Source organism: Carcharhinus amblyrhynchos, chromosome 1, assembly GCF_965287045.1.
Source record: "Carcharhinus amblyrhynchos chromosome 1, sCarAmb.v2.hapA, whole genome shotgun sequence".
In the NCBI taxonomy this organism is placed as follows: Eukaryota; Metazoa; Chordata; class Chondrichthyes; order Carcharhiniformes; family Carcharhinidae; genus Carcharhinus; species Carcharhinus amblyrhynchos.
Genome location: NC_137324.1, coordinates 128,873,352 through 128,900,124, shown reverse-complemented (window position 1 = coordinate 128,900,124; position 26,773 = coordinate 128,873,352). Strand labels below are relative to the sequence as shown.

Genomic DNA, 26,773 nt, shown 5'->3' with positions numbered 1-26,773 from the left:
TCCAGTCTAGATGTGACAAAAACATGTGCACAATATCAAGCTTCTTTTTCCAGGAAGAGAGACTTTGTTACAGTGCTAATCTAACGCGTCTCCATAAACAGAGCCATTTTGAAACCAAATTCTCCAACAAAGAAATAGATCAACTAATGTATTCCAACTGTGTGTGCCCTTAAGCTGTTTAATGGTAGAATGAGTTAATGCAAGTTTTAAAAATTGTACTACAATGTTCCCACTTCCCCATCTGTAGTGAAAATACCCATTATGTATAGATACAAAATATTTTACACTTGCATAATTTTGGATCATTCCAATGATTGCCCTGCCCCCTCCCCCACTATCTACTAGAAATTGAGAAATTCATCCAAGTCAATAACCAAAACCCCTTTTCTGAAGCATCACAAAGTGGAGAGGTTTCTCATCTGCAAAGAATCTTCAAACTTCAACAGAGAGATCATTCAGCCCAAAAGGGCTGTGTCAATGTTCATGTTTCTTCCTACTTTACTTCACCCTATCAATGGATCCTTCTATCCCTTTCTCCCCCATGTACTTATCTACGTTAGCAATAACATAGTAATAACACATATTCCTGTTGGATCTATTAACTTAGAAATGCTGGAGAGGAAGGAATAGGCATATGCAACAACTGGGGATAAATGACTCATAACAACTTTTGAATACGAAAAGAACAATTCCACAGAGGTAAAGAATGATGTCCTCACAAAAATATTGCCCACATTGACATAAAATGCCAAAAGATTCCCCAACTTTTCTCCCGCCTCCCCAGCATATCCTTTTTGGGGGAGTAGCAAGTGAGGAAGGTTAAGAGGAGATTACATTGAGATTGTTTTAAGACAAATACAAGGGCTGGGATTTTCTGGTCTCCCTCACCCCAAAACCAGAAAATCCTGCCTACAATCAACAGACCTTTGGATGGTCCGTGTCCTGCCCACTGAGATTCTTGTGGTAGGTGGGATGGGAAAATTCTACAGAAGTTCTACCTGAGCAAAATGCTGAGGTCCTGGAGAATATCCTTGCCCAGTGGGTGGACCCACAGACTGCGATGAAGCAGCTACGTTCTGGTAGGCTGGTTGGAGAGTTGGATACGCGTAACCAAATGGTTTAGTACTCTTCAATGGATGTGGATCAGAAGGAGCAGGAGCTGTGGTAGCTGAAGGTGCTGAATCTGCAATAATTAATTATGAAAATACAACTACAATATTATTCAAAGAAAGATAGAATGCATCTTTACATTGTGTCTTTCTTGTCAGCACAACCTAAAACACTTCGACTCAATTAAGCATAGCCACAGTTGTAATGTAGCAAAACATGACAGCTGATTTGCGCATGACATGATGCAACAAACAGCAAAGAGATAATGACAAGATAATCTAGTTATAGATGCATCGAAAATGACCAGGTAACAGTAAAAGACTTCTTGTACTCAGAATTTTATTTGGAAAGTTACCATTCCTAAATCTACAGTAATATTTTTCTACTTATTTTTTAGGTAGCATAGAAACGGTCAATGCTACCGCTATTGGTAGCATTGACAACAACGCCAGCATTTATTCCCCTAAATGCCTTCAAGGTGGTAGTTTTTGAAACACTGTAGTCCACGTCCACGTTGCTGTTGGGAGGGAATTGAGGACTTTGTCCAGCGACAGAAGGATTGGTGATACAATTCCAAATCAGAATGGTCGGTGACTTGGAAGGGAACTTGCCGGCAGTGGTGCACCCATGCTTTAGGTACCCTTGTTCTGCTTGGCAGAGATCATGCATTTGAAAGATAGTATCGAAAGCGGCTAAGTGAGTTGTGGCAGTGCATTGGTCGATGGCATACACTGCCGTTGCTGTGCATCAATGATGGAGGCAGTGAACGTTTAAGATGGTGGATGGGGTACAATAAAGTGGCTCCTTGTCCTGGTCATTGTCAATCTTTGAACTGCACTCATATAGGCAAGTGTAAACAATTCCGTCATCCCCCTGATTTGTGCCCTGTAGGTGCTGGACAGGCTTCAGAGAGTCAGTAAATGATTTGTTACAGTACCCCAGACTCTGACTTGCTCTCATAGTCACAGTACTTATACAACTGGTCAATTTAAGTTTCTAGTCAATGATAAATTTCAGGATGCTGACAATCAGGGATTCAGTGATGATATGCCATTGAATGTCTAGGGGAAATGGGTAAGTTCTCTCTTGTTAGAAATGGCCACAGTCGGTTACTTCTATAGCACAAGTGTTACTTGCCACTTTTGAGCCCAAGTTTGAATGTTGTGCAGGACCTGCTGCACAGATACAGGCTGCTTATCTGTGGAATTATTAATGGTACTGAACTCTGTGCAACATTAGCGAACATTTCATTTTCTGACGTCATGAAAGAGGGAAGGTCATTAATGAAGCAACTAAAGATGTTTGGCCCAAGACATAACTCTGATTAACTCATACAGTGAGGTCCAAGGATTAAAATGATTGGCTTCCAACAATCACAAGTGTTTTCCTTTATACTCAATATGACTCTAACCAGTGGAGTTTTTATCCCCGATTCCCAACTACTTTTAATTTTAATGCCATGTTCATTCAAACGCTGCCTCAATTCCAAGGACAAGCAATCTCCCCATATCTTTGAAATTCAACTCGTTTGCCAATGTTTGCGCCAAAGCTATAATATAATCAGGAGCTGAGCGACCCTGGCAGAACCCAAATTTAGCAGCGGCAAGCAAGCTGTTTTTTTTTCCTTATTATCAGGGTGTGGGCATTGCTGTCTAGACCACATTTGTTGCTCATCCCTAATTGCCTGAGATGGCAGTGATAAGCCACTTTCTTGAACTGCTGCAGTCCATGACGCGCAGGTACACCCACAGTGGTATTAGGAAGTGAGTTCCAGGAGTTTGACCCAGCAACAATGAAGGAATGGTGAGTGGATTTGAGGGAAACTTGCCATTGGTGGCATTCCGTGAATTGCTTATCCTTGTCCTTCTACACGGTAGACGTTAAAGGTTTGAAAGACGCATCCAAAGCAGCCATAGCAATTTGCTGAAAAGCATTTCATAGATGGTACACACTGCTGCCACTTTGCATTGGTGTTGGAGGAAGTAAATGTTGAAGGTGGTGAATGGGGATGTCAATCACTCACACATACTGGGAAACGGGCTCCCTAGTTGCCTCAGTCTTCTATTTCTTGGTCAAGTAGCAATTATTCTCTTGTAAGCAGCATACCAAAAAATGCAACACAACTAAATCCCAATCCTATTCTCCTCCAATTTCCAAGCAGGTGTTCTTGTCAAGTGGATCCTGTTTATTTTTGAGTTTTGTTTCACCTCCCCTAGCCCAAAGAACTGAGATAATTTGCAGCATTCCAACTGATCACAGGGTGAAAGTCAAATCTGAACATTCTGGTCAGTGTATAAATATTATATCAAGCAGTGACATTTGATTTGATATTTTATCAATGGTATTATTGACTAACTTACTGTTGTAACACTATACGTCCTTTAACATTAAACCTTGCTGAGGGCAACTGAGTGGGCACAACTCTGAAGTTATGGTCAAATCCAGCCCAAGACGTTGATGAAGCTCAATCTCTTTGTTATATTTATGGGATTTCCATAAAACCATGCTCCAAATGACCCAATTCATTGCTGATTGATGGTAATTTGGTACTCTCATTTGGGGTAGAAAGGTTAAAGGAAGTTAAAATGCAACACAAATACTTTCTAAGGTTTGATGTAACATCACTGAAGCAGAGTAGAAGTTATTTAACTTTGTAACCAGTTGTACTATTACTCGGCTAGGTCTTAATCTGAAGCCTAGATACTCAAAATAAAAAGTGTTCTATTTGCCCACCGTCAGCATCCATGTTATAATAAGCTGAGAAACCGAACATACTGATAAGTCTCCAACTCCATAGAATCCTACAGTGCAGAAAGAGGCCATTTGACTCAGCAAGTCTGCACTGAAGAGCATCTCACCCAGGCTCACCCCATTCCCTTAACCCCACACATTTACCAAGGCTATTCTACCTAATCTGCATATCTTTGGACTGTGGAAGGAAACCGGAGCACCTGGAGGAGAATGTGCAAACCCCATGCAGACAGTTAGCTAAGGCTAACCCTGGTGCTGTCAGGCAGCAGTGCTAACCATTGTGCCACAGTGCTGTTTCCACTTTCTCGATGAATGACATTTCAGTTAGTCTCAACCTCCCACAACTACGTCTTGAATGAACAAAATTAAATAATGTGTTTGCAGAAAAAATACAGTGGGAAAAGATAAATGCCCTCAATACAGTACACTGAAAGACACAAAATAACATGTCCTTCCTGGGATCAAGATCAACAGTAAAATTAAAAATACTTTCCAAATGGACAGGATATTTGAAATTTAACAAATACTCCTCTGCCCCTGCTAGAGTGAACAAGTTCCTCCTTTTAAAGTTGCCATGGGATAAAGATACTGATGGGCTTATTAATCGTGAAGTTTTTCTCTCCAGTTCACTTCAATGCAAAACTGTGGAACAGTCTTAGCAGAAACATAACTCAACTGATAAGTTTTGTGCAACACCTTGCAAGTACATTAACATATTGCTGCATTTAATTCAAACATGAACAAGGTTATTGCCATATTTTTAAATACTGACTGATTCTCATCATTTTCTGCATTTGAATGATTTCTTTGGATTCGTTACTTTCTATTTAGAGTCACAATTATTACATTTACCAGTAGTTCTGCAAAGGTCAGCTTTACACTCAAAAAACTCAAGTAGAATTTCTGTCTAAATTAGAACAATAAGCCAGCAATTTGAAAACATTTTTGATTGGCTACAAAATCAAACAGTCATGGAAACTACAGATTAGGTATCTGAAAATGAGCTTCATATCCACTGTGCAAAAATTTATTTACTTATTAAGCATCCAATTCAACACAACATGAAAAAAAATGAAAGAAGTGCTTTCATGAAATGAGTTCTAGCACTCCACTGAGAGTACTAATGGTACAGAACTGTCACATACTTGCTCTGAACTGGCAGCCAGTTCAAGAAGTCTGTGGTGGAAAACTGTCATATTCTGCATTAGAGGTCACTTCTGAGATTGGAGCTGTGTTCTGCACTTAATCATATACGAACCTCACCTGAAGGTTCAAAATCAGCAATATCATCACTTTTGAGTTATTTATTCTACTTACAAAGTTGAAAAAAAGTTTCTTAAAAAAAAAGACCGTTAATCACATGCAATGAATGCTTTAGAAGGAAGGGTAAAATGATTAGGTCTAGGAAACAGCACAGTTCTCTGAAACTCATACTTATACCACCCATTTCAAACCAAAATAAGCAGTTACCTTGGTAGCTTCCACCTTCCAAAGCATCATAGTTGTTGGGAAGTGAAGTGTTAGTGGATGAGGAGGAGGAAGAGGAGGAGTCCACACCTAGAAAAATAAATCAAAACATGTTACATGTACACAGAAAGTCACATATCAAACACAAAACAAAAACCCATGCAGGGCTGCAATTAAAATGGATGTATAAAATATAAATGGAACTTTACCCAGAACCTTTGCTTTCACAAAGAAACATCTCACCATTTGCTAAGCAGAACAAATCAAATTTCATTTTCCATTAATAAAATGTGTGCAGCATTGAAAACAACCTTACAATTAAGGAAATAACTGATTTTACAGTATTTTTGCCCATGTTATCAGATCTTCACAATACTTTGTACAGGAAGTGCAAGATAACTAAAGCAGTCTCTGAACATGTAAAAAAAAACTACAGTATAAGTTAAATACACCATTGTAAACATTCATATTTACGAGAAACTGAAAATGTTGTACAAGAATCTAATTGTCCATTTTGTTGAATTGACTACTCATCTCAGGAAATGTCATTTGAATGCAATTCACAGGAATAAGTATTGGTCTATTAGACTAAAAAGCAAAATGTGGAACTGATCTTCTTTCAAAATTACAAAAAAAGAAATTGTTATAATCATTTATATAGTTAGATTTTTATAACCTTAATAGCTAAATGCCATTTTTAGAGTAATGATAATATTTTGTATATTACAGCTAATAATCTAACTCAGAGGAGGTTATTTTAGACACCCAAGGTCATCAATTACATGAATTATTTCTGTTAAAGTCACCTTCTTCACCACCAGCCTCCTGCTTCCCTTTCATCTTTGAATTATTATTGTCACGTGTATTGGTATACAGTGAAAAGTATTGTTTCTTGTGCCATGTATGGACAAAGCATACCCGTACATAGAGAAGGAAAGGAGTACAAATGTAGTGTAACAGTCATAGCTAAGGTGTAGAGAAAGATCAAATTATTGCGAGGTAGGTCTATTCAAAAGTCTGATGGCAGCAAGGAAGAATCTGTTCTTGAGTCGGTTGTACGTGTCCTCGGACTTTCGTATTCTTTTCCCGACGGAAGAAGGTGGAAGAGAGTACGTATGGGGTGTGTGGGGTCTTTGATTATGCTGGCTGCTTTTCTGAGGCACTGGGAAGTATAGACAGTGTCAATGGGTGGGAGGCTTTGAGTGACGGACTGGGTTTTGTTCATGACCCTTTGTAGTTTCTTATAGTCTTGGACAGAGCAGGGGCCACAACAACTTGTGATACAACCAAAAAGGACATGCTTTCTATGGTGCATGCCAGATTTCCTTAGTCTTCTGAGAAAGTAAAGGCTTTGGCAGGCTTTCTTAACAATAGTGTTGGCATGGAGGGACCAGGATAGGTTATTGGTGATCTGAACACCTAAAAACTTGAAACTCTCAACCATTTCTACTTCGTGCCCATTGATGTAGACAGGGGCATGACGTCCACCAAGTTCCTGAAATCGATGACACCTTCGTTTTGTTGACATTGACAATAATCTGTTCCTCATCGCACCAGTTCACCAGATTCTTTATCTCCTTCCTGTACTCCATCTCATCATTGTTTGAGATCCAAACCACTGAACTGGTGTCATTAGCAAACTTGATTATCAAGATGGAGGATAATTTGGCCACAAAGTCACAGATGTACAAGCAGTATAGCAGGGGGCTGAGAACACAGCCTTGTGGGGCACTGGTATTGAGGATGACCATGGAGGTGCTGTTGTTGCCTATCCTTACTGATTGCGGTCTGTGGGTGAGGAAGTTCAGGATCCAGTCACAGATGGAGGAACCAAGACCCAGGCCACAGGTTTGGAGATGAGCTTTGGAAGAATAATGGTGTTTAAGGCTGAGCTGTAGTCGATAAATGAGTCTGACATAGGTGCCCTTGTTACCTAGGTGTTCCACGGATGAGTGCAGGACTAGGGAGATGCAGTCTGCCATGGACTTGTTGTGGCGGTAGGCAAACTGTAGTGGATCCAGGCAAACTGGGAGGTCAGAATTGGTTGGTGCCATGACTAACCTTTCAAAGAACTTCATAATGATGGATGTCAGAGCCACCGGACAATAGTCATTAAGGCACGCAGCTTGACCTTTCTTTGGTACCGGAATGATGGTCGTCTTCTTGCAGCAGATAGAGACCTCAGATTGCTGTAGAGGTTGAAGATGTCTGCAAACACCTCTGCCAGCTGGTCCACACAGGGTCTATTTGCTCACCCAGGTACCCCATCCAGTTGCTTTCTGTGTCCTGACCTTCAAGGAAGCTGCTCTGACATCTGCCATGGTGACCCCAGATACAGGTTCGTCTGAGGTTTCTGGGGTGGAGGGCATGCTTTTGCTGACCTCTTGCTCAAAACAGGCACAGAATGATTTGAGATCATCAGGGAGGGGTGCATTGGTGCTGGTGATTTTATATGTCTTCATCTTGTAGCCTATTATGTCTTGCAGACTGTGCCATGGTCAGCGGGGGTCAGTGTGGTTAGCCAGGGACTCTAGCTTGGTCTGGTACTGTCTTTGGGCATCTTTGATGGATCTCCTTAGATCATATCTGGCTTTCCTGCATAGGTCAGGGTTACTTGACTTGACCACCTCAGACCTGGATTTCAGCAAACACTGGATATCCCTGCTCATCCATGGTCTCCGGTTGGGAAACACGTGGATTTGCTTCTTTGGCATACAGTCTTCTACACGCTTACAAATGAAGTCAGTTACTGTAGTGACGTATTTGGTCAGGCTGATCGCAGTTTTTAAATACTAACTAGTCTACTGACTCTAAGCAATCATCAAACTCCTCAGACCAACACTGCATAATTTTCTTTGACAGATTCACCCGTTTCAGTTTTTAATCTCTAATCAGCTGAAGTTAAGGATTGATGCTGCAGTCTGGTATCCTGAGCATCAGCAGCCCTGGCACATTTTGTCATGTGGCATTCAACACAGACAGACTGTCCACATTGGAGGCTAACACAGCTGAGCCTCATACATGTGAACTTCCCAGCAAGAGTCCATGGAGAACAATCAAGAGTGAAAAGTCACAAACCTTTCACGTCCTAAGGCAGACAGTAGATAATGGTAGAAAAAATTTCCACTCAAAAATAATCCTGAAAATGGACACAAAAACTTAGCTGAATTGTTTAGATTGTAGCTCCCCCACTCCCGGATTGAGTGTGATTGGCTAAAGTAGTTCAAGTTAGAGATCACACATCTGAGAGCTTGCAGGTCTGAATGGTTCAGTACCACACTACATTGGGGGAGGAAGGGTGCTTACCCATCTGCACTGCTGTGTTCAACAAAATGAGTTAATTCTGCTGCATAAGGTTATAGTATAGTCTTTGGTAAATTACACAAAGATCTTTGGTCAATAGCATTGCCGGGGCAGAAACTAAATTGAAGACACGGCTACGTCATGGTGGCACAATGGTTAGCACTGCTACCTCACAGCACCACGGACCCGGGTTCAATTCCCGGCTGGGGTCACTGCCTGTGTGGAGTCTGCACATTCTCTCTGTGTCTGCATGGGTTTCCTCTGGGTGCTCTAGTTTCCTCCCACAGTCCAAAGATGTGCGAGATAGGTGGATTGACCATGCTAAATTGCCCCTTAGTGTCAGGCGGACTAGCTAGGGTAAATGCATGGGATTATGGAGATAGGGTGGGATTATGGTCAGTGCAGACTCTATGGGCCAAATGGCCTTCTTCTGCACTGTAAGAGTCTATATTCTATTACCAGTGCATAGCAATGCAAGAACATCAGTAGTGATTGAAATCTATATACATATTATTTCATCATGTCATGCTTACTCTGCCCAAAGGCAGGTCCCTGATTCACTGAGATTAAAAAAAATTACTGAGGATACTAGAATCTGAAATAAAAACAAAAAATGTTGGAAAACCTCAGCAGATTTGACAGTATCTGTAGAGAGAGAATAGAGCCAACATTGAGTCTCAATGACTCTTCATCAGAGCTGAAGACGGTTGAAAATAGGATGAGATTTATACTGTTGTGGTGAGGCGAGGGTGGGATGGGGGGGGGGGGGGGGGGGGGGGGGGGGCGCGAGGGTGGGATGGCGGGGGGGCGCGAGGGTGGACCGTGGTTGCTATGGGGGCTGGATAGAAAGCCAGCAGTAGGTGGAGGCAAGGGAGAGATTGACAATGGTGTCGTGCATGAAAAGACAAAGGGAATGTAAATGGCGGTGATCATGGTTAAGAAGGGTGCTGACAGTGGCACGTTAAGGCATCAGAATGTGTTAATGGCAGACCAAAGGCAAGTAGTGTGTCAAAGGACAACCTGAAGCAGGTAACAGATGGCCATAGTGGGCTGGAAGAGGTGACAATGGTAAGGGAAAAGACATGGAACATGGGATTAAAAGCAAGGGGGTGGGGGAAGCAATTTAAGTTATTTCATACTTTAAAATGTACAATTTATGCATTTATATTTCTTCAATTGCTTCACTTTTTCTATTTTCATCTTCCTTTAGCCCGCTTTCCACATTTTTTCCCTTACCACTGTCTCCCCTTCCCCCACCCCACTATGTGCCACTGTCAGCACCCTGTTTAATCATGACAAACACAAACTATAAATTTCATCCGACTTTCAACTGTCTTCACCTTTGAAGAAGAGTCATCCATACTGAAAACATTAACTCTGTTCTCTCTCCACAGATGTTGTCAGACCTGCTGAGATTTTTCAGCATTTTCTGTCCTTGATTCAATGTCTTATGATGCTTCATCCTGAGTTACTCTCTTGGCAGTTGTGGTCAGTGGTGGTTTGCCATTGCCTTCCACTCTCAGGGGCAGGATGAGGAAACAAATCTACCTCAGCTAGAACAGGAATTGAACCTGCACTACAGCTATTATTCTGAATTACATGTTGGTCATGGAACCAACTGCTAAACGGTCTGCTAGATATTATTTGAGATAGGTTAACTTTGCAAGTTCCAACAAAGAGGGGGAAAAACGTGTTTGTTGAATTCAGTCTTCACAGTATATTAGATAATACTTCTACCTAAGTTATCACCAGCAAAAGATACTACCTCCTTCCTGATATCTTCTTTCTGTACAGAACCACAATATCAGTGTAAGCAAAATGTAATCATTAATCACTTGGATTCAGTTGGAACCAGTGACTGTGACCACCTGCCTAAGTGGCTCAAGCGAACATAAACTTTAACGCAAAGCACATCCCCAATTTTCAAGATGCTCCTATTGCTAACATATACATACAAACATAACAAAGAAAATCTGACGGTCTTGTGGACAGCCGGTACAATACACGGACAAGTTTAATGAGGTTGTGCTCTGGAAACAAGCCTTTAAGTCAAAATGGGTTGTTGAGAAACTGCAGCTCAATTTTCCAATCCACACTTCCATCTAGTAAGATGGTGCTCCAGAAATTCAGCCTCATTGAATATACCCTTTGGTTTAATGGCCTTTCAAACTACTGACCATCTTAAAACGTAATAGATACCAGTCTAAGTTTTTTTTTACACCTTGGGAAACAGCTGGAAAATGAGAAGAAATAAGCCTGACTTGGCATCCTTTCATAACTGGTAACACAGGCTAAGAAGTAACCAGGTTCAATCCCTGACAAGTAATGTTTGTCAATTACAGTAAATATCATATGGGAGAACTAACAGTTCTTAATCTTCCAGAATTAAGTAGAGAAAAAAAATCAGATGGGCTTCCATTGTTATGCAATGGACTCTGTTTAAAGCTGAGCACACACAAATTGCCCTTGAGATTTACTGTCTGGGGAAATTCATTGTCACAGAAAATGCCTGACCCTATTGGGTGAAATACCACCAGGCTCAGCATGAGTCACTGTCTCCAGCAGGGCACAAGATACTATTGGCAAAGGAAAAGAGAAGGAAAGAAGGCTTTCATTTAAGAAAATGCAAACAAGCATAAAATCTTATTTGATTTCTTCAGGTCATAGACTACTCTGGTCATAATGTTAAATATAGCAAGCAGAAATCAAGATACTGACAAGGATCAGTTCCAGTGATAAAACTACTTTTGCACTCATCACAAAGAAATCAAAAATACTTGAACAGACAAATTTAACATTTTAGGCGGCAGTTCATTTCATTTGAGGTCTACTTTTATTTTTTTTAAATTGTAGCTAATTTTGATTTTTATTTTAAGTTGTGATGTAAAAGCTCCACAAATTGTAACTGGTCAATTGACACTATTCTCCCCTGAATCTGGCTAAGTCAGGGGTCCTATTCGTAGACACGCAGGGTAGAATAGGTGTAGGGTGATGCGGCGGCGCGGGCTTGTTGGGCCGAAGGGCCTGTTTCCCGTGCTGGGTTGTTCTTTGTTCTTTGTCAAGAAGGTGTTCAAAGCAGGATTGCAAAGCTCTGCACTGAGGACAACATCAGTGTGGCTCGTCATTCAGTCTACGATAGCAACATGGCATGGCAGTAGTGATGGTGTAAACTCCCTTTAGTTTTATCACTGAGTGAACATATTGATTGTAAAGTCACTTTTTTACTGCTGTATTCACTAGGCATCAAGTCCAACTGAACAGTGAAAATGCTTTTCCAGTTGTCACCATGGGTAACAACATGGACTTTAGCAAGGCCTTTGACAAGTTACCACATGGTAAGTTGTTGCATAAAGTTAAACCTCACGGGATCCAAGGTGAGGTATCTAAATAGATACAAAATTGGCTTCCTGACAGAAGCCAGACGGTGGTTGTAGAGAGTTGTTTTTCAAACTGGAGGCCTGTGACATTTATATTAATGGTTTGGAATGAGAATATAGGAGACATAGTTAGTAAGTTTGCAAATGACACCAAGATTGGTGGCATAGTGGACAGTGGACAGTGAAGAAGGTTATCTCCAATTGCAGTGGGATCTTGATCAATTGGGCCTGTGGGCTGACCAATGGCAGATGGAGTTTAATTTAGACAAATGCACAGTGATGCATTTTGCTAGAATGAACGAGGGCAGGACTTACTCAGTTAGCGGTAGGCCGTTGGGGAAAGTTACAGAACAAAGAGATCTAGGGATACATGTTCATAGCTCCTTGAAAATAGAGTCACAGGTGACAAGAGTGGTGAAGGCAGCATTCGATATGCTTGGTTTCATCGGTCAGAACACTGAATACAGTAGTTGGGACGTCTTGTTTAAGTTGTACAAGACATTGGTAAGGCCACACTTGGAATACTCTATGCAATTCTGGTCATCCTATTATAGAAAGGATATTACTAAACTAGAAAGAGTGCAAAAAAGATTTACTAGGATGCTACTGGGACTTGACAGATTGAGTTATAAGAAGAGGCTGAATAGACTGGGACATTTTTCCTCTGGAGCATAGGAGGCTGAGGGATGACCTTATAGAGGTCTATAAAATAATGAGGGGCATCGACAACGTAGCTCATCAACATCTTTCCCAAAGGTAGGGGAGTCTAAAACTAGAGGGCATAGGTTTAAGGTAAGAGGGGAGAAATACAAAAGTGTCCAGGGGGCAATTTTTTCACACAGAGGGTGGCGAGTGTTTGGAACAAGCTGCCATAGATAGTGGTAGAGGGGGGTACAATTTTATCATTTAAAAATCATTTAGATACTTACATGGATACAATGGATATAGAGGGATATGGGCCAAATGCGGGCAACTGGGATTAGTTTAGGGGTTTCAAAAAAAAAGTGCGGCATGAACAAGATGGACCGAAGGCCCTGTTTCCATGCTGTAAAACTCTATGACTCTACTGTAACATGTGAAGTAAAGAATGCAAGATAAAAAGTAAAGAAGTTTACTAATATGGAACTGGAGATTCAATAATGATGCTATAAATCATTTAAAGTTAAATCTGGAAAGACTGCAAGTTGTGGCCACCTGAGGATCAGTTTATAAAAAACATTGCGGATTCTGAATTTAATTGATTCAGAGTGGATAAATACATATGACAAGTACAGTAAATTAGGCACTGATGTCTAAAAGAAAATGTTGGTCTACAATTGCTCATGGTCCGATTGTCAATGGTTTAGTATTTAATTTGGATTACTTTCATTACCCTAGCTCAAGACACTTATCGCACAAGTTCTTTTTTTCCCCAGAACAGAATCTGCCTCATTGCTCTCTATCTTTAACTAACTTGTGTGGTGGCCAGTCCTGGCTTTTATTTCTCCATTACTGTATTTTTAAAAAAATCTTAGCCAGTCTATGACTGTGCTTAAGTAACTACTGTTAAATACAGCATAATCTCCTAACCTACCCATAGGTTCCTGTTACTCCATGCCATGTGGGTTCAGGATCCAATTCAGTAACTGAACAAATAATCTAATATAGCATGTCAGTGCAGTACTTAAAGGAATGCCACATTGACAGTAATGCCATGCTTTAGTTGAGGCATTAACGCAAGGCCATAACTCCTTGTTCAAATGAATGTTAAAGCTCGCATCACTTTATTCAAAGGAGAGTTCTCTTGTTATTTTAGGTAATAACAAGAGTCAATAGCAGCAAAACAGGTGAGCTTCTCATTCAATTTAACACTGCTGTGGAACACAGTCGTGCACAAAATGGGCTGCCACATGTCACCTACTTGGGAATAATAGTGGTCCTTTAAACTAATTAATTTTACATAAAGCATTCTGGGATGTATGAGGTGTAGTGAAGTGCTTCAGAGATACAATTTCTCTCCTGGAAGAATTACTTTCATACACATCAATCTCATTCCAAAAAAAATTGAGCCTGCAAGAAAGATGTATTTATCAGAGAAGTAAATCAGTTCATACTACATAAACTGCTCAGTGATTATGCAACCTTGATTTAATGCCTGATAAACCCACTCTCCTCAGAACTATACTTTGATCCTCATGCATTTTGTACCTTAATAAACTGTACTTGGTCACTACTATTTATTCAATGTAGAACATTTTGTTCTCTCAAGTCATAAAGAATGTGGCTTTTGCAGTCATTAAAATTTGTCAATGATTTACAGCAAATGAATTCAGCACATGCAACATTTAGGACATCTGTTAAAACATAAAGCACACCTGCTTCATCATCATCATCCTCATCATCTGAAGTTGATGACAAGGGACTCGGTGCTGAATTAACTTGATTATTAGCAACATATCCATAGTGCATGCCTGTAAAGTGGAAAGCACAAAACAAGATAAAAATTAAGCAGAGCAAAGAATAAGAATCACTCAGTGCAAATCATTCAATTAAAGTACAAGACAGATGAGCAAGTTAATAGGATACAAAACAAGTAGTTAATGAATGACCAGTTCACACAACCCAACAAAAGTGCATTCAAAACACAAAAGCAGTCTGTCAAACGTAAGGGAGTAAAGGGTAATGGGTAAGGGAGAAGGGAGGAAAGAGAAAAGTATCAGTTTTGGTTCGTAATTATTTTCCAATCAATTGCACCCAAGAAACATCTTTGTGAAAGAAAAGCATGGTTACCCACTTATAGGATCAGCTTCATCGATACCCACAAGGTATTGCAGAGGTAATCTTAGTTTACAAACGGACGATGCACAAGGACATTATATTAATGGCAACTTTAACAACTGAAATTTTACAAGGGTGAATGCCGAACAGCAGGATTAAAAGCAATCTCTGACACCAGAGTGAAAGGTGGTTGCTCCTCACAAGTGAGGAATTGACCAATTCATCATGTGATCTTGATGAACAATTCTAATCTTGCCTACATAGTCTTAGTAATGCAATGTTTGAAAATTGTGTGCCTCCTTAAGACAATAAACTGCAAATATACTGTGTCCTTTTGCAGTGTCCATAGACAGATATGTTTGCTTCTTGCAGAAATATGAGGCTAGTCTTCAAGTTCTGCAAACAGTTTTTGCATGCCACAAGCAAAATGTTTACTTAACAACCTGCTTATCGAATATCCATTTACACTAAACAGACATCTTAGCAGCACAGATGACTACAGGAAGGTCCAAAAATATGCTACCAAGCGCAGGAGTATATTAGGATGTCAAGATCCTACATCAAGATATGTATTATGAAGAGATCAGTATCGTGTTGGCACTTAGATCACTCTTATTTTGGTGTTGTTTATTACAACCTGCCATTAAGGAAGTCAACTTGTTTTCATCCAGGGATAGGAAAGTTATCCATTTTTGTCAGACTTTTGACTGGACTTAGCTTGCATTAAGTTGATCTTTCTCTTCCCCTAGCTATGACTGTAACACTATATTCTGCACTCTCTCGTTTCCTTCTCTACAAACGGTATGCTTTGTCTGTATAAGCACGCAAGAAACAATACTTTTCACTGTATGCTAATATATGTGGCAATAATAAATCAAATCAAAATACAGCAAACTCTATAGCTTGCAGCGCACTCAAAATGGCAATCCTGCCAGCTGATGTGAAACTAAGACATCTGAAATGTTTATTAAAAAAATTTAGTATTTGGGCTGTTTCTCTGGATGTGAATGGTTTGCAATCAGTTTATGTACATAAATCATTGAAGGTGGCAGGACAGGCTGAGAGCATGGTTTATAAAGCATACAGTGTGCTGGGCTTCATTACTAGAGGCATTGTGTATAAGTGCAAGGAGCTTTATGTTGAACTTGTGTAATTCACCAGTTCAATCTCAGCTAGAGTATTGCAATCAGTCTGGGTGCCACATTTTAGGAAGATGTGAAGGCATTAGAAAGGGTGCAGAAAAGATTCACAAGAGGAATCCTGTGAAGAAGAACATCAGTTGTGACAATACACCGGAGATTTTAAGACCGTTTTTCTTGGAGAAAAGAAAGCTGAGAGGAGATCTGGTAGATGAATTAAAAATTGTGGGCAGCATGATTCTATAGGGACTAGCAGGGTCAAGTGCATGGGGCTGTCGGGGTAGGGCCTGTGGTTGGTGCAGACTCAATGGGCCGAATGGCCTCCTTCTGCACTATAGGATTCTATGAAAATCATGAGGGATCTGGACAGAGTAGATGTGGAGTAACTGTTCCCACTTGTGAAAGGATCGAGAATGAGATTTGAAGTCATTACTAAAAGAAGTAAAAGTGATATGAGGAAACACTTTTCATGCAGCTAGTGGTTAGGATTTGAAATGCACTGCGAGACAGTATGGTGAAGGCAGGTTCATTTGAAGCATTTAAAAGGGAATTAGACAATTATCTGAAAAGGAAAAACATGCAGGGTTACAGTGAGAAGACAGGAAAATGGAATGAGGTGAGTGCTCAATTGGAGAACCACTATGTACACAATGGGCCAAATTACTACCTTCTGCACAATCAATTGTTTGATACTGTAAATTGTATCACCTTTTTACTACACCTGAAATTCAGGGGTCAGTTAGCCAGACAGCAAGGATTGCAGCTCCAAATTTTCATCAGAAATAACACTGTAAATTCCCTGATTGTTAGTGGAGGTTGCTGATTTAGCCTCTAGTAAATTCCCCTCATCACGATCCATAAGAATAAAGTCAATAAATATTCAACAAATTCAGATCAGGAGAAAGTTGGATAGGGGATGCACATAACTCAAAAGCTATGACTTTAACAAGTTAATAGGGTGGGAAAGATGAGGTGATGTGTTCACAATTAGTTCCATGTCTAACTTTATGGAGTTCTACTCCACTCAAGAGTCTCTTCTAAACTTGAAGGGTCAGTACTTATGGAAGTAACAGAGCTTAAGTCAAACTAAACAGAGTTGAGGATATTCTGTGAAGATGTAATATCAGTCAATACTGCATAACTCTTCATGTGATCCAGGTCTTTTTAGAACTGGCATCAACTAACACCTGTCCACTCGCAGAGGGCACCAACATATGTGCATTCCAATAGTTTAATCAGTAACACAGCAGCCTGCGAATATCCAATACTGTTGCAGCAAAACAACTGGTGTGAAAACAGAATTCATTGTGTGCTTCTTTTCCACTGCTGCACTACGAGTGCTAAAGAAAGGTGTGTGGACAGCTTCAGAAGGACTATGAAGCTGTAAACTTACTGGTGTCAGCGGATCAGTGCAGTGTAATAACTCGTAGTGCACCAACAGAACTCATTGCCTTTCAGCGCAAGGATCATCACCTAAGTAGAAGGTCAAACCTAACTCTCACTAACCCAACTCTCAATCCTGCCCTATGTGACCAGCAATGATGTACAACCAGCCAACTTCTCCTACGTTTGAGGATGATGCCTGTAGAATAGTTTGTGTTGTCAAAAGGCTTGCCAATTCACGTCGTATCAAGTACAAACTGAGATCACCAATCATGTTTTCAGGAAATGTAACTGATTGCAGAATGTAATATTTTTATTCAACACTATAAGCTCAAACTATTAAAACTACAATAAATCCAAGGACAAAGAACAACTATTTTCATAAATAAGATAACTGGTAAAGGATGGAAGCTCCAAAATTGCCATACAAACGATGCAATATATCCACTCTGGTAGAAGGTAGTGGCTTGGTTGCTGCTAAATTCCCCTCAATCCACAAGAGAACAAAAAAGGAAAATCCCACAAAAATTATTTGACAATGTGCACAAGAATCATCAACAACCAAATGGAAAGTGCACTTCATTTACAACTTACACAGGTATCCTCCATTTCAACATCTGAAACATTGAAAGAAATGAGTTTGAAAATCATGTGTCCTAATAATTTTTCCCCATGATAATCTAAAGCTCATTCAGTATGTTGATATATTACAATGAAGAATCGCTACAAAACTGTCTTTTTTGTTTAGTATTTCAATTCTATTCCTTAATTTATCATGCAGCAAGTCTTCACCACATGCAGAATCTTGATGGTAACGTATGCAGAATTAATACTTTTATGCCATATTTGCAACTGAACTTTAGCATTACTGAATAGAACCCTCTTCAAGTCAACCATATCTGTAAACAAACTGTTCCTCAGTTGTCACTGGAAACAATTGTATGTGCACATTTTATAGCAGATGTCTGCAATATCAAGGATATTGAATCAATAAATCTAAAATTTGTAACAGAACTTGTATGTAACTTTGAAAAGCAACATCCTTCAGCCCATAAATTCAAATAGCATTTAATAGAAGAAAATTTGAGAACAGAGGAATCGGAACATATTTACCATCAAAAATATTTCTATTTTCAATTAAAAGGGCTAGGTTTCCCTCTACAGAAATCAGTGATTATGATTAGACTTCAGACAGCCAAAGTGATTAACAATAACAACACTGGATCCAATGTGGCATTATATAGACGTTTACAATTATCTTTCCAAAAGCGTTTCACAAATGTATGCATCACTCATACAAAAACTACTGCATGATGAATGTGTTACCTCCTTAAATTTCATTACTAAAAGTGATGCAAACTCTCAATCTGCCGCCATGCTGTATAATTTATAGTAAGTAGTATCACAACACCAGGTTGAAGTCTAACAGATTTATTTGGTAGCACAAGCTTTCAGGGTGTTGTCCCTTCATCAGGTGTCCCATTAACTAATTGCATTTCTAACAGTTTGAATATTTTGTCCTTATTTTTGACCTCAATGAGGTCTGCTAACTCTACAGATTTACAGTTCACTCGTTTCATAATACAAAGACATAGGAAATGCATGTAATGAACCAAATTTGTACAAATGAAAGTGGTCACAAAACACATGGACCACTGAGACAACAGAATGGTGAAGGCGGCATTTGGCATGTTTGATTTCATCAGTCAGGACACTGAATACAAGAGTTCGAACATCTTGTTGAAGTCATACAAGACATTGGTAAGGCCACACTTGGAATGCTGTGCGCAAATCTGGTCACCCTATTATAGAAAGGATATTACTAAACTAGAAAGAAGGCAGAAAAGATTTTCTAGGATGCTACTGGGGCCTGGTGGATTGAGTTATAAGGAGAGGCTGAATAGACTGGGACTTTTTTCCTTTGGAGTGTAGGAGGCTGAGAGGTGATCTTATAGAGATCTATAGAATAATGAAGGGCACAGATCAGCTAGATAGTCAACATCTTTTTGCAAAGGTAGAGGAGTCTAAATCTGGAGGGATAGGTTTAAGGTGAGAGGGGAGAGATACAAAAGTGTCCAGAGGGACAAATTTTTCACACAAAGGGCGGTGAGTGTCTGGAACAAGCTGCCAGAGGATGTCGTAAAGGTGGGTACAATTTTGTCTTTTAAAAAGCATTTAGATAGTTACATCGGTACGATGGGTATAGATGGATATGGGCCAAATGCGGACAGTTGTGATTGGCTTAGGAGTTTTAAAAAAAAAACGGCAGTATTGACAAGTTGGGCCAAAGGACCTGTTTCAATGCTGTAAACCTTTATGATTCTAACCTTTGGAAATTGAAATTGTGCGTGCATGAGGGTCAATGGTCTTTCCTTCAGAGTAACAAGGAATTAGAATTATAAGCTCCTATTTTCACTTTTAAATCCATTCTGTTATTTAGCTGAATATTTTAAAAATCGCCCATGATAACTTCGGGAACTGATTATAAAGGGCTAATAGATTACTGCAGCATCTAGATACGCGGCCAGAAGTCTACTGGTTGATTCAACAACACTCCAACAAAAGAGGTCCAAAGTACTCACTGTTAAATAAATTATTCACTGCTACCACTGTCTCAAAACAAAAGGAAGAAAAATCTGATTTTTACAGACTTGAGCTAATGTTTTTATGCATTATGAAATTAAGTATCAACTTTTACAATTTATTAATAATTACACAAGGGCAATGGACACATCAGCTCCAGTTTTAATTCTGCAACTCACTGGGGTAAGGGGTCCATTAGTGCTCAGGAAACCCAGAAAGAATGCAGCATACCTGGCAATGACTTTTTAAACTCAGCACCTTTATCATAATTTTGCTTCCGATTTCTTGTTCAGTCTGTGGCAGCAAGTGTAATGTAAACTCACATGGCATTACCTCAACTCCAGCAGTATACCTGCAATTTGAAGGAGTTTAAAGTTGAGAACCAGAGGGATGGAAGTATCAAATGGAGAGAGCCAGAGCAAAGCTATTCCTCATTTCAGTGACACCTCCCTGGGTGTGTTCCTGATGGCTGCAAGTAGTCGGAAAGATATATTCTCTCCATTTACAAATGGGAGAAATAAGTCTGCAATGGAAACCAAGGCGGCAGGGCTGAAGGTAGTAGATGTGGTCAATAGCAGCAGGGATATGCCAACACACTGCTGGATTGAGTGCAGAATTTCTTTTAATGTCCTAATCAAGTCAGAAAATGCAGGGTCATTATATCTGCATGATCCCCACCTCCTCATTCTGTTTTGTCAAGCCTATTCTAACACAATACTCCTCACCCTTGCTTACATGCCCTCCTTCTCTTTCTACTTACTCTTTCACAGTCCCATTTTTGCATCCACTACTCACACTCACTCATCTGAAAGCAATGCCATGCCTCTGCCTCATTCGCCCTCCACTGGATGAACACTCGCCATTATGTTCAGACAGTGGGCTACTCTTTCCCCCCTTGAAAGAGGAGAAAGCTCAGACCAAAGATGAATGGAATGACCCTCCAAAAATATTGTAGCTGACAAGCACAGACAAGGAAGTAGCTGAGATCAATGGAGTCTCGGCTTCTCTTACTGTTTAGAGGTGGGGAGCTCCAAGATATCTGGTGTCACATATCAATCACAGTTGCCTACATGCCATGCAACACTCGGTCACGTTGACTTGATTTTAATAAATGGTTGCAACACATGGCAGGAGCAAAAAAAAGTAGGGCTTCATAGTTGCACATTAATATCTGATAAAATGTTGCACTGATAAATTTGTTATTTATTCAGATTGCATAAATATCAAATCATTTCACCATATTGTCATCTTGTTGATCTTAGGTAGCTTATAATAAGTGCCTTCTAGGTTGCTGGATGAGTAAATAGAGGAGAAAGTGTTTCCAATGGCATCATAGCCTGCAAAATAACTAGGGACGATACAAGGACTTTTTTGTTAAAACTGTTTTAATTTAGAACTCACTGTCTGGAAGGGTGGTGGAAGCAGATTCAATAGTAACTTCCAAATGGGAACTGAATGAATATTTGAAGGGGGAAAAAACACAAGCGTATGGGAACAGCAGGTTTTGGGGATTAAGTGGATAGCTCTTTCAAGATTCAGTATAGGATGGGCCAAATGGTCCCTTCCATTGTGTTCTGTCATTGTACGTCTAAGATTGCCCTGAGATTATGCTAAAACAGTATTATTGTAACTTGAAGCAAAACTAAAGGACATTTAATCCATATTTTCATTTCCATATCATTGTATAAAAAGTTATTTTCTTATATTTGAACTGTAAAATCCTTTTAATATTTAAAACAGGAGTTCTAATTGACAATTATAGAAACTCTACATTGCAGAGAAGGGCCATTTGGCCCATCGGGTCTGCACCAACCACAATCCCAACAAGGGATTATCCCTACATATTCACCTGCTAATCCCTCTAACCTACACATCTCAGGACACTGATTGGCCATGTTAAAATTGCCCCTTAATCTAACCCGCTCTTTGGACCATGGGAGGAAACCGGAGCACCCAGGAGGAAACCCATACAGACACAAGGAAAATGTGCAAACTCCACACAGACAGTGACCCAAGCTGGGAATCGAACCCAGGTCCCGGGAGTTGTGAAGCAGTAGTGCTAACCACTGTGCTACCATGCTACCCATACTGTACTGTGACAAGTACAGCATTAGCTAATTAATGCAATGATTCATGGATAGCAGTAAAAAAATTATACATACAAGTACTCTACAAGGGCGGTACCGTAGCACAGTAGGACAGTATGGCAGCACAGTGGTTAGCACTGCTGCTTCACAGTGCTGGGTTCAATTCCTGACGTGGGTCACTGTCTGTGTGGAGTTTGCACGTTCTCCCAGTATCTGTGTGGGTTTTCTCCCCACTTCTGAAAGACATGCTGGTTAGCTGCATTGACTTGAACAGGCGCCGGACAGTGGCGGAGGAGAATTTCACAGTAACTTCATTGCAGTGTTAATGTAAACCTTACTTGTGACTAATAAAAAAACTTTAGATAAATAACCTTTACTTTTTTTGCAGAAAGAAACAAACAGCTACAAATTCAGAGCGCTTTAAAGAAAAGCTGTGGCGACCAAATGGAAGGATGGGGGCATGGTGGAATAAAGGAAACAAAAATAGAGGGGTGGATAGTGAGGATTGTAGGAATAATAATAAAACAGACATGGTTTGGCCCACAGCGGCAACACAGTTAGCATGGCTGTCTCACAACACAAGGGACCTGTGTTTGATCCCTGTCTTGGGTCACAGTCTGTGCACAGTCTGCATGGGTTTCCTCCGGATGCTCCAGTTTCCTCCTACGGTCCGAAAGGCGTCCTGCTTAGGTGCATTGGCCACGCTGAATTCTCTCTGTGTACCTGAACAGGCGCCGGAGGATGGTGACAAGGGGATTTTCATAATAACTTAATTGCAGTGTTAATGTAAGCCTACTTGTGACATTAATAAATAACTTAAAAAAAGGCAGAAGTGGTAAGGCAAAGAAAGAGCTGCAAATGGGTAATTTTGTTAAGATTAAATCTGGCCATTGATAGAGAAAAGCAGGGAATGATGAAGCAGCAGCAAATGGAAATTGGGGAAGCAGAGGACATATGTGGACATGCAAGACAGGATCAGGCTGCTAAGTTAAGGCAAGCTGAGATCTTAAGGCAATGGACTGAATCACGAAGTCAAGTTGCTAGTGCAGCACGCAATGTTTTAGTGAAGGGACTATTAAGGATGAGGAGCGAGTCCAAAGCTTTCAGAATGAGTTATGGAAGTTAGAATCAGAGAACACATGAACAAAGCCGAGCCTGGAGTTGATACAGGCATTATGAAACTCCTATTCACAACTATATTTTTCTTCAAGTTTAAAACAAAAAAATCTCAACTTCAAATTCCACACAAACACAAGTCCACAATACACTGATGGAAATTAACACTGAAAGCTGCAACAAGGCCAAAAGCAAGGGACAGAGAGTATTTTTGCTACTGCCAGTCAGACTACCTGAAACACTCTCAATTCTTATATCGGCAACACTGCAGCTTAGCTTGCACTAAAGGATATGGCATACCTCCGTTAATAGTGGGATTGGGGTGGGAGAAGCAAAAGGAATTAAATAATCTCGCAATTTTGCAAGCACAGTCTGTAACTGTACTTGGTCAACAAAAAGGACATACATTTCTTACATACTTTCTAACTGTGTGAAGCTGAGAGGATTTCTTTTTCAGTCCACTGCAGAAAGCTGACAACATTTTGTGGCATTTTCATATTTTGTTTATTCTAATTCCCTTGAGTAGAGTACTAAAAAACATAAAAAGGGCAGGGAAATCATTTTTAACAGTTACGTGCAATTTACAGTTCCCAGTTCTCCAAGGAGAAAGTGGTTATGAATGTTAGCCTGTCCTTCATCTATCAATATTCAAAACCTACTTTAGATAAATTGAATATTTTTGATATTGAACATTGCCACCAAACTGTCAAAATCAATAACCAACATTTCATTCCATCTTGTAATGTAAATCGGTTTGCATTTACTGATGCTAGATTTTAAGTTTAGCTATGGAATACATTACCAAATGAAAATCTGAGAAAATTGGCATCGTAGGGTTGATTACAGTGATGGTGGCTAAAATTAAAAGAACTGAGATGAAATCCCTGGGCTTGAAAAAGAAACACCAAGAGATGGCTAACCACTATTCACTAGCAATTGAAACCCAGTGGAGATTTGTCTCTCCACTGCCCTGTTCCAATACATTTTGGAACAATTCCCAAAACAGAATTTGGTTTGTTCTTTTTTTCAGCAAATGAATTTTAAAACATATACGCTGACAAGCGGTCCAGAAAAAGCACATAACTTGAAAACAGAGCATCTGTTGAGATTCTCTCCCATCAGTTGAGAACATGAACAAACCAAAAGTTGTTTATTAACTATGTTCTGCCAGTGGTTATATAGATCATGGAAATTCTCAACCAAAATGAAAGCTATGAAGTAATGGATTTTGTGTCCATATTTAAAACTTTAGCTAGTTTACCATAATGTAAAACCGATATTGCACTTATGTTATACACTTTTTTACTGAGCAACTCACAACACACAAATGAAATATGGGGTTTCCCTTCTTCAATTCAAAAAAAAAAGCTCAGATTTGGGATATAGACATTAAGTATAGCATACAGATTATCATGATAACCTAATTCACCAAATTATGCAATTACGCTCCATTAATATTTGAATTATACACTGCAGCAGAGGCACTCCCACAAATGACTGCAACCCAACACACATCTTGCTGAAATTTAGAAAAATCATCTGTTTACATCTTACTGGTATACAAGTGGTGAAGCTCGGAACTACATGATTTTTACAAGACTACCAGCACTAATTTAAAACTGGCCCTCCAGGTGGGATCCTCTGTACCCCAAGGGTGGCCCCCATCCTGATTTTCTTCCCACAGTACACACCTACCTCTCCATTGCTCACACACCTGCTTCCTGGTTTCATCTAGAAGTATGAATTAATAAACCATCACCTGGGTGTGCTGGAAAATTATTCCCTCTCCCCTCCCACTTTCCTTCCCCTGACGTGTATAAAAATCAATGGACCAATCCAAAACAGAAAAAAATTGCACTTAAAAACAAAGACAACAAATGCAGTCTTCAAAGAGAAAATATGGTATTAATGACCTTACAGTGCAACAAGGAGAAAGGGTATGTATAGATGACAATATATTTAAAGAAACTAAAATGCCAATTACCCACTCACTCCCCAATCAGTCGGTCTGGATTTAACGTACGTTAAACTATTTGCTTGTACTCTTGAAACAAAATGGTGTCCTTTCAGTAAAAGTGAAGTTAGGGAAGAAGAAATACTGAAGAGAGGGAGGATGGGAGATATCCACAAGGTGAAATACGGAAATGATAATGTGTTTTATTATCTTGTATGATTGAATTTTTAGAGAACATTGAACTGCTTAGATGCTGCCCGCTGAAGCAATATTGTGAAGTAATTGTGCATTTGGATGGAAAGGACAACGTTAAATAGAAAGCAACAACTACTCTACTTGCCCAAAAGGAATGCATGAATAGGCAAGAATAAACTAAGAGTTGAAACACGAATACAAAGATCAAAAGAAAAAAAGGTCAATGAGAAAGAAAATGCATACAAAGGATCGAAGTAGAAAAAAAGTAAGGAAGCAGTTTATATAACATTCACTTTTTGTAAGCCTCCCCAGATTTTCTACACGCAAATACATTCTGGGTTGTCTCTAATTTGGAGCTGTTCTTCAGGGTATAACACCAGGTTAAAGTCCAACAGGTTTATTTGGTAGTAAAATGCCACTAGCTTTCAGAGCGCTGTCCCTTCATCAGGTGAGTGGGGAGTTCTAATCACAAACAGGGCATATAAAGGCACACACGGTTTACAGAATACTGATTAGAATGCAAGTCTTTACAGTTAATCAAGTCTTAATGGTTCAGGCAATGTGAGTGGAGACAGCATTAAACATAGGTTGAAGAGATGTATATTGTCTCCAGACAGAACAGTAAGTGAGATGTTGCAAGTCCAGGCAAGTCACAGGGATTACAGATAGTGTGACATGAACCCAAAATCCTGGTTGAGGTCATCCTCACGGGCTTCACGTCACACTATCTGTAACCCCCATGACTTGTCTGAACTTGCAACATCCCACTTACTGACCTGTCTGGAGACAATACACATCTCTTTAACCTATGCTTAATGCCATCTCCACTGACACTGTCTGTACCTTTAAGACTTGATTAACTGTAAAGACTCGCATTCTAATCAGTATTCTGTAAACTATGTGTGCCTTTATATGCCCTGTTTGTGACCAGAACTCCCCACTCACCTGACAAAGGAACAGCGTTCCGAAAGCTAGTGGCGTTTACTACCAAATAAACCTGGTGGACTTTAACTTAGTGTTGTGATACTTCTTACCGTGTTTACACCGGTCCAACATTGGCACCTCCACTTCAGAGTATAACACAGCTTTAGATTCCACTTTCAGCTGGTACACAGTACACTAACTGCTATAATAAGCACCAGCTGAGCCAAGTAATCTTTCAAATTGTTTGTTAGATTAGAACAACATAGGAAAGACAAAATATTAAAACACAGTAAGAACAGAAAGAATGGAAGCTTTGAAAGGGAGACAAATTTAAATGGGTTATTCACTTATAGATATTCAGTCAACATTCATCTAAATTGCCTTTGCAATTGTGTTTTCTTAGTGGCAGATGCAGTTCATTGCCAAATTCATCACTTTCTCACTTTTGTCATCATATACATTAGTGACCTTTCTTCCATCATGGAAGTGGAATGTTCATTGACGTTTGCACAATGTTCAGCATCATTAGCGACTCCTCAGATACTGAAACAATCAATGTACAAATGCAGCAAGATTTGAATAATATAGAGGCTTGGGCTGACAAATGCTAAGGAACATTCGCATCAT

The 26,773-nt window shown here is 39.8% G+C and overlaps 1 protein-coding gene across 2 annotated transcripts in view; it reads right to left on the bottom strand.

Annotated features, from left to right (window-relative positions):
• The window catches only part of LOC145344998 (protein transport protein Sec24B-like), a 115,621-nt gene that overhangs the window by 58,261 nt on the left and 30,587 nt on the right, over window positions 1-26,773 (bottom strand). The window contains exons 5-7 of one of the 2 annotated variants that reach the window (XM_080192445.1): window positions 14,363-14,458; window positions 5,332-5,418; window positions 999-1,183 (exon numbers count right to left, since the gene is read on the bottom strand). In XM_080192445.1, coding sequence (XP_080048571.1) covers window positions 999-1,183; window positions 5,332-5,418; window positions 14,363-14,458 — 368 coding nt within the window. The remainder of the gene's footprint in view (window positions 1-998; window positions 1,184-5,331; window positions 5,419-14,362; window positions 14,459-26,773) is intronic. The other variant, XM_080192456.1, reaches the window with a different exon arrangement.